Consider the following 19192-nt stretch of genomic DNA (forward strand, 5'->3'; position numbering starts at 1 on the left):
CTAAACCCTAAACCCTAAACCCTAAACCCTAAACCCTAAACCCTAAACCCTAAACCCTAAACCCTAAACCCTAAACCCTAAACCCTAAACCCTAAACCCTAAACCCTAAACCCTAAACCCTAAACCCTAAACCCTAAACCCTAAACCCTAAACCCTAAACCCTAAACCCTAAACCCTAAACCCTAAACCCTAAACCCTAAACCCTAAACCCTAAACCCTAAACCCTAAACCCTAAACCCTAAACCCTAAACCCTAAACCCTAAACCCTAAACCCTAAACCCTAAACCCTAAACCCTAAACCCTAAACCCTAAAACCCTAAACCCTAAACCCTAAACCCTAAACCCTAAACCCTAAACCCTAAACCCTAAACCCTAAACCCTAAACCCTAAACCCTAAACCCTAAACCCTAAACCCTAAACCCTAAACCCTAAACCCTAAACCCTAAACCCTAAACCCTAAACCCTAAACCCTAAACCCTAAACCCTAAACCCTAAACCCTAAACCCTAAAACCCTAAAACCCTAAAACCCTAAACCCTAAACCCTAAACCCTAAACCCTAAACCCTAAACCCTAAACCCTAAACCCTAAACCCTAAACCCTAAACCCTAAACCCTAAACCCTAAACCCTAAACCCTAAACCCTAAAACCCTAAACCCTAAACCCTAAACCCTAAACCCTAAACCCTAAACCCTAAACCCTAAACCCTAAACCCTAAACCCTAAACCCTAAAACCCTAAAACCCTAAACCCTAAACCCTAAACCCTAAACCCTAAACCCTAAACCCTAAACCCTAAACCCTAAAACCCTAAACCCTAAAACCCTAAACCCTAAACCCTAAACCCTAAACCCTAAACCCTAAAACCCTAAACCCTAAACCCTAAACCCTAAACCCTAAACCCTAAACCCTAAACCCTAAACCCTAAACCCTAAACCCTAAACCCTAAACCCTAAACCCTAAACCCTAAACCCTAAACCCTAAACCCTAAACCCTAAACCCTAAACCCTAAACCCTAAACCCTAAAACCCTAAACCCTAAACCCTAAACCCTAAAACCCTAAACCCTAAACCCTAAAACCCTAAACCCTAAACCCTAAACCCTAAACCCTAAACCCAATAGTTTCCCGTCCGTGGAAGTGAATGGTCACTTCCACGGACGGGAAACTATTGGAAGTGAATGGTCTAGGGATGGTTGTGAAACTATTGGAAGTGATGAACGGCCGTGTCCTAGTTTGTCCCCGTTCAAAAGTGGGTTTTTCACAACCCACGGCCATAGTGAATTTTCACTGTGACGTTGCTTTTCCGGCGCCGTTTGCAACGCCGCGTGTTTTCTAAAATTGTCATATAGCGCTGTAAGTATTTTCCAAACCCTATTTCAGATTTAAATATATATCGCTCATTCAATATATTTAATTGTTGTTGGTTGTTGATTCCGGACTGAGTCCGAGGAGTTTCGGGGGTCGGATGGATGGAGGACGGAGTTGTCTGTTTAATTGTTTTATGTTGTTTGATTATTTTATTATGCATTGTTATGGCATTGCATGGTGCATGCACGTGTGTTTGTGGAATTGTGTGAAAAGCCTGTGTATTGGCGTGAGTGGTTTTACGGGTGCGTGTGTATCACGAGCCCAAGCCGGGATGGGTTATTATCCCGGTGGAGCTCCTCTGGTCACTCGGGAGCGGAATAAACTGAGTGATGTCCCCTGAGTTGTCGCTAGACGACGGGAGCGGGGGCTAGGGGTTGCTTGGCTACGAACGCGCCGGGCGCGGAACCGGGCATCGCCCTACGCACCGACTTCGTGGCCCTTCGCTGGTGAGGGCTAGAGGATGCTTGGCTTCGCACACGCGGGGCGCGAAACTGGGCATCGCTTGTTAGGTGTCACACGCGTGGTGGTACTCTGCGGTGTGGCACTGGAGCCAGGGTGTGCGGATGACCCCTAGGGGAGGTCATGGTGCACGCGATTAAAATTGGATAATGGTTTGAGAGGCCAAATGGGACTTTTGGTGTGGTATTGGGCCAAATGGACTTTTGGCGAGATATTGGGCCAAATGTGACTTTTGGCGTGTTAGTTAGAAAGGTTGTGTGTTGTTGGGTCAAATGGGTTTTTGGCGTGTGTGGAAAACTGGTGTTTTATGGGCTTGGTGCATTAGGCATGTTTCATGCATCTTGTTTGAGTTTTATGTGTTTTTATCTGGTAGTGGTTGGGTTTTACTTACCTGCGGTACCATTCTTGGTTCCGTAACTTTTGGTGCAGAGTTAGAGGACGAAGAGGAGGAGGCTGAGCCCGAGGATGCGGCTCTGCCGGGTTGCTGATGCTATGTTTTATATTTGTTTAAAACTGTATTTGTGTTTTGTATTATTTTATTTATGTACGTTTTAAACAGCTTGTATTACGTTAAGAAAAATTCTGGTACTTAGTTATGACTTTCGTTATCCGCTGCGTGTTCTTTCGTGCACATTTGTTGCCTTTGCACACACTTGGCACCCGTCGATAGGATGGTGACCCGGGTTGTCACCATCCGGACGTCTCGATTTTCCCGTGTTCGGGCATGGGGATTTGGGGGCGTCACAGGTGGTATCAGAGCGGTTTGGCTCTGGGTAAAACCACATGTCCCGTAGGCAGTACCAGAATGCTTTTTAAAGTTGTGTTTTAAAAATTATGTTAAGTACAGTTGTTTTATTTGTTTTAATTGTTTGAGCTTGTTTGTTTATTTGTATTTATTTGGTTATGTTTTTGCAAGCTGGTTTCTTTTGTTTCTTGCTGTGTGGTGTCGGTTTTGTTTTTGTTGGTTTTATGATGGTTTTATTTGTTTTCTTAAAGGAGGGTCAAGAGTGGTGTTGTGGTAGGAACATGGGGAGACCAAGGAAAAATACTCAGGAGCCACGGGACAATACCTCCAAGGATGACTCCATAGCCGAAGCAATTCGGCAGATGACGGAGTTTATGCAGCAGAGTGCGAGGTCTCAATAGGCAGGGCCTTGGCCACCACAAGGATCTTGGCCACCACAAGGGGGTCCTTGGCCACCATCAGGAGGACCTTATCCACCGTCAGGAGAGCCTTGTCCGCAACAAGGAGGGTTTTGGCCACAGCCAGGAGGTCCTTGGCCATATCAGGGAGGGCCTTGGATGTATCCAGGAGGGTCCAGTAGCATGGTGCAAGCCGGATGCACCTATGAGCGCTTCCTGGCGCATAGGACTCCACACTTCACTGGAAATGAGAATCCACTTCAGGCTGGAAAATGGATCAAAGATCTGGAGAAAACTTTTGAGGTGTGTGGGTGCACTAAGGCACAGCAAGTACTTTACACCAGCTATCTCTTGCAAGGTACCGCTTCTGATTGGTGGGATACCAAGAGGGTGCTGTTGGAATCTGAACTGGGATCTTTCGCTGCGGTGAACTGGCAGCGTTTCAAGAAGGAGTTCAATGACCGCTTCTTTCCCGCATCGGTAAGGAAGCAAAAGGCAAGAGAGTTCTCCAATCTGGTCCAAGGGGGCGCGACAATGGAGCTGTACGCCCGGAGGTTCATAGAACTTGAGCAGTTTGCTCCTCACCTTTTCGCCACTGAGGAGATGCAAGCAGATCGTTTCCAGGAGGGGCTGCGTCATGACATACGCCGTATGGTGGTCAGCCATCGGATATCCACTTTTCAGGAGTTAGTGGATGTGGCCACCCTTGTAGAGCGGGGAAATAATCTGAGTATGGGCTCCCCTCCAGGGCATAAGAGGCGGAGTTTCTCTGGTGAAGGAAGCAGCTCGGGTTCGCCCCAGAAATTCGTTCAGCGGACCGGGACTCGACCTCAAGCATCCTCAAGTGTTCGCATGGGAGGACGTGTGCCTGTTTGTGGAGCTTGTAATAGAGCTCATGAGGGCGAGTGTCGGACGAGTAGCGGACCCCAGTGTTATCAGTGCGGCCAAATGGGACATATCGCTCGGGATTGCCCCGTCAGAGTTCAAGGAAGCCGTGGAGGTAGACACGGTGGTAGAACCAACCCGAGACAAGCAGTGCAAGCCCGGGTTTATGCTGTCACACCTGGAGAGGTGGATGATGAGGCACCAGCGACCCATGATGCTGGAGTAATCACAGGTATGGATTAATTTAATTTTTAAGTTGGATTTAATTTTTGGTGCATTTGGTTTCTTCGTTGTTTTTTTTTTTGGATTTCATGGGTTGTGTGTTTGGTTCAGGAAGAGTCCGTTTGTATGAGTTTTATGCTTGTACTTTGTTTGATTCCGGTGCCTCACGATCATTTGTGTCTTCCACGTTTGCTCAGGTGTGTAATTTGGTCACAGAGCCGTTGTCGAAGTCTATGGTAGTGGCTCTACCCGATGGTGAGATGGTGTGGTATTCCAAGGTTGCTTTAGGATGCCCGTTAAATTTTGAGGGAAGATTCTTGGATGCGGATTTGGTGGTGTTCAAGCTGTTGGGTTTCGATATTATCCTCGGGATGGATTGGCTATACCGATATTCTGCGAGTATTAATTGCAGAAGTCGGATAATTAGTTTTCAGCTTCCAGATGGTGATTGTCTGGAATTTGTGGGGAGTAGATTAAAAGAAAAGCCAATGATTATATCGGCGATTCAGGCAAGACGAGAGATTGCATGGGAAGCGGATGCATTCTTGGTGCAGATGGTGTCCACGCCGTCTGAGAAGAAGTCTTTGGCAGACATCCCAGTTGTGGAAGAGTTCCCCGATGTGTTTGTGGATGACTTGCCCGGACTACCCCCTGTTCGGGAGATGGAGTTTGTTATAGATTTGGAACCTGGAGCGGCTCCTGTGCATAAAGCTCCTTATCGCATGGCACCGGCTGAATTGAAAGAGTTGAAGACTCAGTTGCAAGAACTAGTAGAGAAGGGATTTATTCAGCCTAGTACGTCGCCGTGGGGTGCACCAGTTTTATTTGTTAAGAAGAAAGATGGAACCCTCCGTATGTGCATTGACTATCGGGAATTGAACAAGGTGACCATCAAAAATAAATACCCTCTCCCGCGGATTGATGATTTGTTTGACCAGCTTCAAGAAGCAGCCGTGTTCTCTAAGATTGATCTGAGGTCGGATACTACCAGCTGAGAATCAGAGACCAAGATGTGCCTAAAACTGCTTTCAGGTCGAGGTATGGGCATTATGAATTTAAGGTGATGCTGTTTGGGTTAGCTAATGCCCCTGCAGCGTTCATGGATTTGATGAATCGAGTGTTTCGACCTTATCTGGATTCCTTTGTGGTAGTATTTATTGATGATATACTGATTTATTCCCGAGATGTTGAAGAGCATGTATATCATCTTAGTCTGGTACTAGAGAGATTGAGAGAACACCAGCTATACGCCAAGCTCAGCAAGTGTGAATTCTGGTTGGAAGAAGTTAAATTTCTTGGGCATGTAATTTCCCGGGGCGGAGTGGCAGTTGATCCTAGTAAGGTAGAAGCCATTCTGTCATGGCAGCGCCCGACTACAGTACGTGAGATCAGGAGTTTCTTGGGGCTCGCCGGTTACTACCGAAGATTTGTAGAGGGTTTTGCTCGCCTATCCGGACCTCTCACAGCTTTGACTCGGAAGAATACAGAATTTGTTTGGTCAGAGAAATGTGAGAGAAGCTTCCAGGAATTGAAGAACAGGTTGACAACGGCACCAGTGTTAGCACTCCCAGAACCGCATAAGCCATTCGTAGTCTTCAGTGATGCGTCTAAGTTCGGTTTGGGTTGTGTCCTTATGCAGGAAGGACGGGTTGTAGCCTATGCATCTCGTCAGCTAAAGGACCATGAAAAGAATTATCCGACGCACGATCTAGAATTGGCTGCGATTGTTTTTGCCCTTAAGATCTGGCGGCACTTCTTGTATGGGGAAGCTTGTGAGGTATTTACTGATCACAAGAGCTTGAAGCATTTGTTTTCCCAGAAAAATTTGAATATGAGGCAGAGGCGATGGCTGGAGCTAATCAGTGACTATCAATGTGAGATCAAGTACCATCCGGGGAAGGCTAATATAGTTGCTGATGCTTTGAGCCGGAAGTCACACTTGGAAGATGAAGCCGAGCCGTCAGAATTGGAATCGTTGCTTTGTGGGATGAGAAGGCTCCTTATAGAGAGTTCGCAGCAAGTAGAGATTTTGTCTTCGGTTCTTGATATTCGGGTAACTGATTTTGAAGAATTGAAAGCTCTCCAAAGAAAGGATCCGAAGCTGCTGAACATTAGGAAAAGAGTCCGAAAATCTCGAGGGTCGTTGCATTATAGCATGGATAATGATGGGATACTTCAGTTCCGAGATCGCAGAGTGGTCCCAAAGGACTCAGATTTCAAAGAACGGATCATGGCGGAAGCTCATGCGGCCCTGTATTCAGTTCATCCCGGCAGTACAAAGGAAGAAAAATTACTGGTGGGATGGAATGAAGAAGGACGTTGCCTTATATGTGGAGAAATGCCACACGTGCCGTCAGGTGAAGGCTGAGCATCAGAGACCTGCAGGTATGCTCCAACCCCTCCCTATTCCTGAGTGGAAATGGGATGATATCACGATGGACTTCGTGGTGGGTTTGCCGAGAACGCCTAGTGGGAAGAATTCTGTTTGGGTGATTGTGGACCGGTTAACGAAGAGTGCTCATTTTCTGCCTGTTAATAACACCGACTCTTTGGGTAAGTTGACCCGTTTGTATATCAAAGAGATAGTGCGACTACCACTACAAGGAATTAGTTCTTTTGCAGCGTTTTTTATTTTGTTGCAATTAATGTCGCTGCAATAGATTTACTTTAGCAGCGAAATATTTTCCCTTGCAAACTTTTCACATCGATCATACGGTTTAATGAAGCGGGGCGCTTCATTAATTATTTTGCAGCAAAATAATAATCTATAGCAGCGAAAAAATGCCTTGGAAGAATTAAGAACTTGTTGCAGCAGAGTAATATCGTTGCAATAGGCTCTAGGCGCCAAATCCCACTGACCTTTTTATTTTTCCCCCGAAATCAGTCTGTTATCGCACGAGTACCATCTCCACTTCTGTTCTCTTGCCCATTTCTCCTACCTTCAGTGCCCAGGTGACCGATTAACAGAAATACACACGGCTGGAAATCTAGCTAGCTCCATCGTCGACTACGACAACGGGACCCTAGAACGTGCACCACTTCATTTCCCTTCCGCGGCAGCTATGGTTCCCGTTTCCTCCCCATCCCACTCTGTGTGTGTCTGATTTCTGTCGGAGTGATTTGGGACACTGATTTCTGTTTGAATCGGTAGTTTACATTGTCTAACTAGTTACTTGGGTATACCTTTCGGCACCACAGGTATTGATTCTACTCATTGCTCTCTCTCTCCCCCTTCATCCAAGCTCGTTGCTTTAGAAAAATGGGAGCTTTTTCTTTTTAGACCTTTTGCTAGATATTTGCATCTGAAAGCAGCAATTTTCTTTCACGATTTTTTACTAGTTCTTCTACATTTTGGCAACGTGTAGAAATTGGTTTAGTATGTTCATAATGGTTGGGTAATAGTTTGTATTTGCTGCCTATCCCCTAATTACACCTCTAATTATGCAATATGAAGTTAGGTTGTGAATAGCCTACAAAAGGCCAGATTTTGTGTATATCAAAAAGAGTAAAATGCGGTTTTTACTCTTTTTTCAGAGTGAATGCAGTTAGGCATGAAAGAAAAAAGATTGCTTTTGCAGCCGTGTGTTTTTTTTCCTTTTAGAAACCAAACATCTATTTGATTTTACATATTTACCATATCATAAAAGTGATAGAGAGCGGGGATACTCATGTGGTTACACTGGATATGTCAGTAACAGATTATAGACTTCCTATAGCTAGCTTATGTCCCTAAATTGTTGCAAATAATTCTAGAAGATAGAAACAATAAATAATCATATCCACATTGTATTTGTGTGTGTGTTTTAGGGGGAGATCGAGTGGGAAGTGTGTCATGGTAATATATGTTTGCTAAAAGTTTGTGACTTTTTCATTGGACAATTCATGTTTGCATATATGATTTTACAAAGGATTTATTAACCTACACGTAGCTGTGTCTAAACATGATGAGAGATCGAGGACAATTATTTCACCCCCCCAGGGGGAATGCACTGTGAGCCTGCATTTCTCAGGTAATGCACCCTTTGACTGGACTTCTAATTAAACGTCCCTTGTAATCAAAAGGAAGAAATCCTCTCTCTCTCTCTCTCTCTCTCTCTCTCTCTCTCTCTCTCTCTCTCTCTCTATGTGAGAATGTCGTTGGGTTCCTCCATGCGTGCTTATCTATTTAAATTTTCTTTGTGAATATATCTCTCTCACATTCTGAATGTCACATTGTCAAGAAAGACTTGCTTGTGCTTGTGCTTGTACTTGCCACTGCCATATACATAGACCTTCTCCAAAACCTAGCCAATCTTTAAGTGCCCGAGCTACTAATCCCATCTCATCTAATTTTTTTCAAAATGGCAATAGTCCCATCCACACTTGAAAGCCCTCTTTACCTCAACTATATTTCCATTTTTTTTCTTGAATTTTCTTTCCATTTATACATGCCGTCCTTGATCCCCACTCATCTCAAGCCATCGCTCTCTCCCTCCCTAGCTAGAGTTGAGCCTGACCACCTCCCTCTCCCTCTCTCTCTCTCTCTCTCTAGAACTGAGCCTGACTACTTTAGAGTAGCATAATTACAAGGACCACATATGTGGTTGAAATAACAAGGCTTCGCAGTATTATTTTTTACTGTTTCCTTCATTTGTCACCATCTTTTCAGCTTCATTAGAATTTTTTTCCTGCAGGGGATATTGCACCATTTATCAGGGAAGGCGATGATCATGAAGAAAAATTGGATTTCAGCTTGTATGACAAACATTTCTTTTTGAGTACTGGCTTTAATATTCGGTGAGTTTCAATATTTAGACAGATCTCAACCTCTTGTGAATCTATTATTACCTTTGTGTCTAAGTGTTGGGATTGTAATGTGGATACCTAACTGTAGTTAAGAATTAACAGGGCTAAAATTAGTGAGCTCTGTTTTGTGTAGTCCCTATTATTTATTATTTATTGCAGATCAATTTCCCAGTTATAGTTACTTAGATCTCACGTTGAAAAGACATGTCTAATTAACAAGTGTAGATTTCTTCCTTTTAATATTCACTCAGTTTGTGTTAGAAATTGTTGACGTTGTATATGAGTCTAGTTACTGCTTTAGAAAACCCAATATCCAACAGGTCAATATTATGGTAACTATAATGTTACAACAATGGTGTTCATTTTTCAAAGGAACTGATGCTAATGCAAGCATCCTTATTATATGGAAATAAGTTCCCAGGTTGGACAAAAAAAGTGTCATGAAATGTTCTTTGGTTGATTTTTCTTTCCTATAATATGATCTCTTGCTCTCTCTTATACCCTCTCACATATCAACTAGCTGCTGGTTTGTATTTAACAAAAGAGATGTGGTATGAATTAAATGATGAGAAAGTAGGGCAGTTTGCTTAAACACTATATATTGTGCTTCTCCATGATGAGGATAGCAAAAACGTTGCAGCTGGGTCTTGCTTGGTGAAGTCCAATAGTGTGATATGGTTCCATTCTAATTAAATAATCATAATGACCCCACAGTCGGGTCTGCTGCTTGTTTAAATGTTATTTCCTATGATTTTGTAGTTGAAGCTTGCTGAATGTATATGCTACCTAATATCAGATTCATGCTAGATGGGGTGTGCAATTTGCAAATAAAATCATTTGCATTATATGTGGGCACCAATGAGAGATTGCATGACTAGAGAGTTAGAGAAATGCTTGCAAAGATGTTGATCTGCTGTATCGTATAATTGTTATTTAATTATGTGCTTCAGGTTTGTTAACTTTCTGTCACTACGCCCAGCTACAAACATCTCCTTGTACATGCCAAAATGTGAAGTTCCAACAAACCATAACTCTAGCTGATGGTAGCATGAAATTTGCAACGTGTCCATGGAGGGAATTGTGAAGAGCAGTCAATAGGTACACATCGAAACTTGTTCAAAGAAGATACAGGGTTTTAGTGAGCTATATGTTATCCTAATGCAGTTTACGGGTTGAGACAGTCTTATTCTAGTGTAAGTTAGTTGCCACACTTTATTTACACTTATTGACACTAGACATCCATATGGAATATGTTGCATACATTGACTGATAAAAATAGGTGGCAAAGATAACAATATCAGGAGTTTCTTTTTATTTATACAGGGTTTTGACATCAGATACTCCATTATTCCCAAACTTGCCAAATTTATATACCACATTTCTTATAATCTGGAATTTGTTTTTCCTTCTAAATCTAATTAGGAATCTTTAACATCTTATGAGCAGAACCGATGATATTAATGATATCATTAAGAATATCAATGCTCAAAAACTGAAAGCTTCGAGTTTTGATGTCAAAAGCAATCTTGAATACATGTTCATAACCTGCATCTTGAATTTATTATCCCTGTCAACTATGTCAATGCACCAATGGATTATGAAATAATATTTGTGTTTTTATTAATTTATTATCAAATGTTGGATAAATGTTGAGTGATAAAGTAGTTACACACTAGTTTTAATTTATCACATTTTATTCTCCATATAATGTGAGATGTGTGTTTCTTGCCTTAGCTCACATAAATCGCTATAAATAATTATTTGCAATCATATGACTAGAACTTTTATTAATAAATGCCAGGTTGGAATTGGAGAGAGCCATGTACAAAAATGCGATAATGAATTCCCCCCACATGAAGCAATTGTGATGAAGTTGTTCTATAGTGAACCTACAACGTCCAGGTGCACTTGGTCTACATATCATTTTTAAATATAAAAGAGCAGGACATTGCGAAATCATCTAAATGAATGTCGTGACAGTTTCAAAATTATGTTTAGAAGAAAACAATGTGTTCTATATATTTAGTAGTATTAAGTTGTAGGTTCTTGGTTCCAATTGGTCCACCCCATGTATAGCCCATAACTACACTTAATGAGAATGATAACTGAGTTTAGATGAATGAATGTGTTTGCTTTATTATATATTCATCGGTGCATATAAGGGAAGTTAAACAAACTTTCTAATATGTTTACTATTTTCTAAGCACTACACATTTTATTAAGTATATGTGTAGTCAATGTAATGTAGGTGAAAAAGTATTGCAAAATTATTGATCAGTCTCTTAGATATTGATATTTTTCAATAATTAAGTGCATTTTAAGGTATTAAAATAAAATTTTCAAATTATCTCCATCAGGATACTTGGGCATATAAACAACTATGTATTTTTAATAATGTCACTAAATTACATATTTAAATAATTTAGTGAGTTAAATCAAATAATTTAGTTGATTGTGAAAATGTGACTTTGAAAAATACACCCACGCCTACGAGGCGGAGGTAAAAAACAAAATTTATTGTACAGATAATTGCAGCGTTTTTTCATCGTTGCAATTGCCCAACCACAATGACAATCCTATTGTAGCATGTTAGTTTTCCGTTGCTTTACAATTATTAAGCAAGGCAACTGATCGAAGGGAAATTGGATTAAATATTTTTGCAGCGCTACTTAACTTATTGCAGCGATTTTTTGATGTTGCAATAAATACTTCAAGCAACGATGTAAGCAATCGTTGCTTTCTATTTTCAGTATTTGCAGCGATTTATTATTTTTTTGCAGCGATCTTTTGGTGTTGCTAATTCGTATTAAAGCAGCGAAAATAGGATTTGTTGCTTTGTTGCTTATCATTTGCAGCATTACGTTATACAAATTCAGCGACCTATAAACGTTGTAAAAGATTATTAAAGCAACGATGACATAAAAACGCTGCTGTTATTTTCATTATTTGCAGCGCAATTTTTTCTAAAAGCAAGGATAAAATTCGCTGTAATTAAGTTTTTGCAGCGCTAAGATATACATCTACACATGCTTTTTACAGCGCTATATCTTCTTAAATACAGCGATAAAAAAACGCTGCAAAAAATTACTTTAGCAGCGTTTTTACACGTCCCTTGCAATTGATCAAAAATAACACTTTTATATCGGCGAACATGCAACGGATATGGGGACGCTGCAATTGAGGTATTGCAGCGTTTTCTAGCACGATTTGCAAGGATTTTAGGCGCTGCAAAAAGCCTAAATCCTTGTAGTGTACACGGTGTACCAAAGAGTATAGTGTCGGATCGAGACCCGAGGTTTACGTCGCAGTTCTGGAAGAGTTTGCAGGCAGCTTTGGGTACTAAGTTGAAGTTCAGTACTGCTTATCACCCGCAGACAGACGGCCAGTCAGAGTGCACCATTCAGACCCTGGAAGACATATTGCGAGCATGTGTCCTGGAATTCCAAGGGAGTTGGGAAAATCATTTGCCGCTCATTGAGTTTGCCTACAATAACAGCTTCCATGCGACCATTCAGATGGCTCCCTATAAAGCTCTTTATGGGAGAAAGTGTAGGTCGCCCTTGTGTTGGGATGAAGTTGGGGAGAGTAGGGTAATTGGACCCGAAATAAGTCAAGAGATGCAAAGCCAAGTCCGGATCATCAGAGACAAAATGGCGGCAGCTCAGAGTCGCCAGAAAAGCTACGCTGATACCAGGAGGAGAGAATTGTCATTTGAAGTTGGTGATTGGGTTTACCTTAAAGTCTCTCCCATGAGAGGTGTTAAGCGTTTTGGTAAGAAGAGGAAGCTAGATCCGAGGTACGTCGGCCCTTTTCAGATTCTGGAGAGAGTAGGGTCCGTCGCCTATAGAGTTGCTTTGCCAGATTATTTTGGAGATGTTCATGATGTCTTCCACGTATCATCCCTGAAGAAGAGCTTTGGACAGCAAGAGCCACGTTTCGTCGACCCAGCAGGTATTCAGTTGCAACCGGATCTCACATACGAAGTTGTTCCGTCGCAGATTTTGGATTGGAAGGAGCAACAGTTGAGGTCCAAGACGATACCTTTGGTTAAAGTGGCTTGGGGAGATCCGTTGGCACAAGACTTCTCTTGGGAGCGAGCAGTGGACATGAGGGAGCAGTGCCTGTATTTGTTCGAATGAGGAAGGTATGTGTCTTAATCTTGATCACGGATGGTTTATGTGCTTTCTTGTGGCTTGCTTTAAGTTGGTGGTTGACTTGCAATTTCGAGGACGAAATTGTTTTTAAGGAGGGGAGGATGTGATGACCCGCTTTTGAGTGTATTTTCGCTGAAATAATTGTTTTTATTTTAATTAATATATTAGTTTATTATTTTAATTTATTTGCATTTTAAAATTAGTTTTTAATTTATTTGATCTTGTGTTTTATTTATTTTAGTTGTTTTGTGGTTTTTAATCTTTTTCGGCGGTTTGTTTCGTTTTCCCGGAGTGAGGATTGGACCTCATTTCTTTTCACATCTTTTTCCTTTTCTCTTTTTCCTTTTTTCTTTTTTTTTTTCTTTTTCCCTTCTTTTCTTTTTCCTTTCTTTTTCTTTTTTTTCTTCTTTTTCTTTTTTCTTTTCTCTCTCCCCGCGTCCGAACCCCCCCGATCGGCTCTCTCTCTCTCCTCCCTCTCCCTCACGCCGAACGTTTCTTCAGCCCAACCCACCGCCGTCCAGCCACCGTTTCGCCCCCCACCGGTCCCATTCTCTTCCCCTCCCTCCGGCACACCACCCCTCCAAAGCCCACCCCCAACCGGCCGGCCGTTTGGTCGGAAAAGCTCCAAGAAGGGCGCACGGATTTTGCTCCGATCCGCTGCCGTCGCTCCACCTCCAGCCACCACTTCTTCACCACTTCATCACCCACTCCTTGCCGTCCTAACCCACCCATTTCCGGCCTCCAACGACCACCGGAACAGCTCCTACGAGTTTAGTTTCCGATTTGCACTTTCCGGCCATTTCCGGCGATTCTGCCACCACCCACGGCCGTTCATCACTTCCAATAGCTTCACAACCATCCCTAGACCATTCCCTATCAATTTCGTGTCCTAGTTTGTCCCCGTTCAAAAGTGGGTTTTTCACAACTCATGGCCACAGTGAATTTTCACTGTGACGTTGCTTTTCCGGCGCCGTTTGCAACGCCGCGTGTTTTCTAAAATTGCCATATAGCGCTGTAAGTATTTTCCAAACCCTATTTGAGATTTAAATATATATCACTCATTCAATATATTTAATTGTTGTTGGTTGTTGATTCCGGAATGAGTCCGAGGAGTTTCGGGGGTCGGATGGATGGAGGATGGAGTTGTCTGTTTAATTGTTTTATGTTGTTTGATTATTTTACTATGCATTGTTATGGCATTGCATGGTGCATGCACGTGTGTTTGTGGAATTGTGTGAAAAGCCTGTGTATTGGCGTGAGTGGTTTTATGGGTGCGTGTGTATCACGAGCCCAAGCCGGGATGGGTTATTATCCCAGTGGAGCTCCTCTGGTCACTCGGGAGCGGAATAAACTGAGTGATGTCCCCTGAGTTGTCGCTAGACGACGGGAGCGGGGGCTAGGGGTTGCTTGGCTACGAACGCGCCGGGCGCGGAACCGGGCATCGCCCTACGCACCGACTCCGTGGCCCTTCGCTGGTGAGGGCTAGAGGATGCTTGGCTTCGCACGTGCGGGGCGCGGAACTGGGCATCGCTTGTTAGGTGTCACACGCGTGGTGGTACTCTGCGGTGTGGCACTGGAGCCAGGGTGTGCGGATGACCCCTAGGGGAGGTCATGGTGCACGCGGTTAAAATTGGATAATGGTTTGAGAGGCCAAATGAGACTTTTGGTGTGGTATTGGGCCAAATGGACTTTTGGTGAGATATTGGGCCAAATGTGACTTTTGGCGTGTTAGTTAGAAAGGTTGTGTGTTGTTGGGTCAAATGAGTTTTTGGCGTGTGTGGAAAACTGATGTTTTATGGGCTTGGTGCATTGGGCATGTTTCATGCATATTGTTTGAGTTTTATGTGTTTTTATCTGGTAGTGTTTGGGTTTTACTTACCTGCGGTACCATTCTTGGTTCCGTAGCTTTTGGTGCAGAGTTAGAGGACGAAGAGGAGGAGGCTGAGCCCGAGGATGCGGCTCCGCCGGGTTGCTGATGCTATGTTTTATATTTGTTTAAAACTGTATTTGTGTTTTGTAATATTTTATCTATGTACGTTTTAAACAGCTTGTATTACGTTAAGAAAAATTCTGGTACTTAGTTATGACTTTCGTTATCCGCTGCGTGTTCTTTCGTGCACATTTGTTGCCTTTGCACACACTTGGCACCCGTCGATAGGATGGTGACCCAGGTTGTCACCATCCGGACGTCTCGATTTCCCCGTGTTCGGGCATGGGGATTTGGGGGCATCACAGTAAGTAACGATGACAAGGAAGAAATGATCAGAGGAAGGAGAGAAGAAGAGGATGCTAACCTCAAAATGGTGTTGTTCCCTTCAGTGAGCTTGGCTTTCCCCTGTAGGCTAGGGCCTAATGGGCTGCGTGTTACATCCCTCTCCTCTTAAAAATATATATATATTCCTCGAAATTTACTCCACCTAAAGCAAAGTCTAAAATACCTACCCATTTCGACGCCTATTTTAATTCTTGATTATTATGTCGAACCTAACATTCCAAGATTCTAACTTTCCAATATTTTCACCTAGTGCCTCACATACCTCCTAATCCCTTAAGTATACATATTTGTGCACATAGTATCGATTGTCCAACTCTCAAAGGTCCAATTCAAGTCTTAAAATGTATACCTCAACAACGTAATTAGAAGCTTAATAATAATTCCACCCAAATTCTTAGCTTAACTTCATATAAAATAGTAAATACAACTTTCCACATAATATAATAACCTCATACGAATAGCAAAATAAAATTATCCAAAGTTTGGGGTCTTTAATCTCACACTCGATTCTTGAAGGTATCCAACTCATGGTCTCTAAGAATTTATTGTTCCTCATAATCCTTAAAAATAAAAAATCCATAGCCACGAGATTTAAATTCTAAATGATCTCATGTTAACTAATTTCCAAACCCTCAAGAATTTTACTTTCAACCCATCATGCCAAGCTTTGGTTGCACACTCTAATAAATTCACCACTACTTCCTCAATCCCATATTTATATCACTACTATGTTAATTATATTTTACCTCCATACCAAAAAAATTCTCGCGTTCCTAATAATCCTCAAAATTGAAATCTATATTCATGAGATTTAAGTCCTAAGTTATATCAAGTCACAATTAATTTATCAATTCTCACTAACTTTACTCTCAAACCATCATATTATAAAAATAAAAATAAAAACCACGATTCCATTATGCACTTTGATAACTTCACCAAAATGTTTAAAACTAGGATCCATAATACATCGCCGTTAAGCCTATCCATTTCAACAGCTAGCAAGATAACTCTTTCCACACCTTGATAAAAAAAGGATCTCTTGACTCCCAAATCCATACACACTCAATTATACTCTTAGATAATCTATCTCATTCTTAGCCACAATCAATAACCCTAAACCTTAAAACCCAAAACCCTAAAACCCTAAAACCTAAGCCAGCAACAATGAAGAAGAATACAAAGCAGTACTCGCAAGATAACTCTTACACACTTTGATAACAAAAGGACTTCTTGACTCCCAAATCCATAAACACTCAATTATACTATTAGATACTCTATCACATTCTCAGCCACAATCAATAACCTTTTGAATACACATTTATTTTGATGACCAAAGATCGAATAAAAAGTCTTAACACTTAGAGGAAGTAAGGCTCGATATCAAACAGTTCAAGTCCAAGCAACAAGAGTTGGAAAATCAACTACATCAGGCAGCGAATATAGAGGCACAGTTACAACAAGATATGCAAATGGAGATGGAAATTCAATCCCAAAAAATGTTCGAATAGATGCAATTAATGATGTCCTAGAACTTTATGTCACCACCAACTTAGAACTTATTTTCTTACTTTATGTCTTTTGACTTATTTTGACTTAATGCAACATTTGAACAATCGTAATGTTTTAATTATAATTTTTAAATGTAGTTTTCTTATATTAAATTTGTCATTTATTGTATTAGCGATTACCATGCGAATCGAAAATCTTCAATTCATATGATAATTACTAATTATTATCATTCAAACACATTTTCCCCACAATTCAAACGAGCAACCCGGCCAAAACCATTCAAATGAAAATGAAATCGTCATTCCAATTAAAATTTATTACTAATACATTCGAATACTCTGCACGTTTGATCGTTCAAACGCATACTATTATGTTCGAAAAAATTTATCATCATTTGAATGAACAATAAGCTGTTCCAACAAAGTTCGTGGGACTAACTGTTTCACGGTCTCTATTCTGCTAGTAGTATGTCATCTACTTGGTTGAATTGGACATTTTGATTATTATCCAAAAGACGACAAATGTCATATGTAATAGATATTTTTTTATTTAATATAGGGTGGTTTCAAACTCAAATTTTCCATTTGAAAAACAGGGTCATATTAATAGAATTCAATCACAAGTACTTTTTGCTCCCGAATTCATGCAAGTACCAACAAAAACTTATATTAGCGATCGATTTATTTTATTGCTAAGCACATGCGTGCAGAAACTTACGAAGATAATATTTTTGAAATTGAATATATATACATATATATATAGTATAGAGTTGAAAACTCAACCAAAGTCGCATTTTCAATGCGGTTAACCTTTGGATCCAGGAAGAGGGATTAGTCGCCTCACTAGCTTATCTTTTAAATCTGAATCAAGTTGCTCGAACATGGCATCAGCAAAGCTCACCATCCCTGGATTCTGGCTATTAAACACTGAGAACATAGTAGCGAGATCATGTCCAACATTAAAGCAAAAGTGGAGCAGCCCCCGGGGAAACACAAATACATCACCTTCTTTAAGAAGTTTTTGGAACAAGTTGCTTCCAGAGTCGATAAATCCGACAATAACAACGCCTTTGTTGACAAATAGCATCTCAGAAGCTCTTGGGTGGGAATGGGCCAAAACCAGACCATCCACATCTAGGTCAGTTCTAGCAATTGAGAGGCCAAGTGTATTCAGGCCTGGAAAATCTGCAGCAGTGACAATGGTCACTGAGGAACGATAAAAGTTGTCTGTATTGCCGATTTGGTTCAGATTTGAGGTCTTGAAATCCGAAGCACTAACGTTGGCTGGATTCTTGCAAGTGAAGCCATTGATGAAGACTGTTTGTTTTCCTGTCGTAGACGTTGGGCAAGTGTCATGAAGGTTATCGTAATCTTGTACGGAAATTCTAGTGCAAAAACAGATAAAAAACAAAAAGACAATGTGGAAGGGAAGAGAAGAATTCATGTTTGGTTCCTGTTGTGAAGTTAAGACGGACTTCTTTGGTCTTTATATTTTTGTATGTATACGTAATGCTTTTGAGGTGGCTTGGAGTTCACTACTGGATTTGTAATGGATTATGTTCTAAGAAGCGCATTGCTTTAAAGAAAGATTATTTTTCCTTGTGCTTGAAAAAAAGTCTATGATGGACCACATGTAGTTCATGTCATTCTTTTCAAAATCATTTTGGTAATATTTAATAAACCGGCCCAGTCTTCCTTGCTATTACAGCAAAGGAAAAATGTTGCCCAAAGAAAAAGGAAAGCTCGTAACCCACAAACTTTTATTACGGTTTAACATTCATTTAACCCGCAGTCTTCCTTGTGCTAGGGAGGTGATCTCACATCATCTCAACTCATCTCATCTTATCTTATCCCATCATTACAACTTTTTCAAATTCTAAAACAATAATAACAATATTTTATTTTTAACTTTTATCTTTTATCTAAAACCATCTCATCTCATCTCCTAATCCAAACCAGGCCAGTTTATGTTTGATTTTGTGTTTTTGCTCAATTAGGCCCCTTCTAAATATCTCCGTGGAGTTCTTTGCTGGGGATTACTTGGAGACAGCTTTGATTACACCGAATGATACTTTGACATGATACATATACCTTTATTGAAGGTTGGTGCTTGGTTTTGGAGCATAAAGATTTTTTTGTTTAGAGTTTAAACTTCTTTGAAGCATTTTTTAGCCTTTTCTATTAATAAATGTGCACTTCTGTTTAAATGTGTTTTCATGGTGGTTGTACATTGCACAATGCTTATCTGTTAAAATCTTGGTCGTGATCTGATGCTCAAAGACAGATCAAATGCGAGACAAGATGAAAAGTCCTTGTACATGAGGCGTTTGATCGTCAGGTCGATGTGGGAGTTTGCTTCCGCACTTGATTTCTTGCATATGAGCCTTGGAAGATGT

At 41.1% G+C, this 19192-nt stretch overlaps 1 protein-coding gene across 1 annotated transcript; it reads right to left on the minus strand.

Moving 5' to 3' along the window:
• Nucleotides 1–17437: 17437 nt before the first annotated feature.
• LOC122290018 (germin-like protein 11-1) lies at nucleotides 17438–18273 on the minus strand. Its single transcript, XM_043097527.1, has one exon. The coding sequence runs from the start codon at nucleotides 18238–18240 to the stop codon at nucleotides 17602–17604; it is 639 nt and encodes a 212-aa protein (XP_042953461.1). The 5' UTR covers nucleotides 18241–18273; the 3' UTR covers nucleotides 17438–17601.
• Between the last annotated feature and the right edge of the window lie 919 nt (nucleotides 18274–19192).

This window comes from Carya illinoinensis, chromosome 12 (assembly GCF_018687715.1).
Source record: "Carya illinoinensis cultivar Pawnee chromosome 12, C.illinoinensisPawnee_v1, whole genome shotgun sequence".
In the NCBI taxonomy this organism is placed as follows: Eukaryota; Viridiplantae; Streptophyta; class Magnoliopsida; order Fagales; family Juglandaceae; genus Carya; species Carya illinoinensis.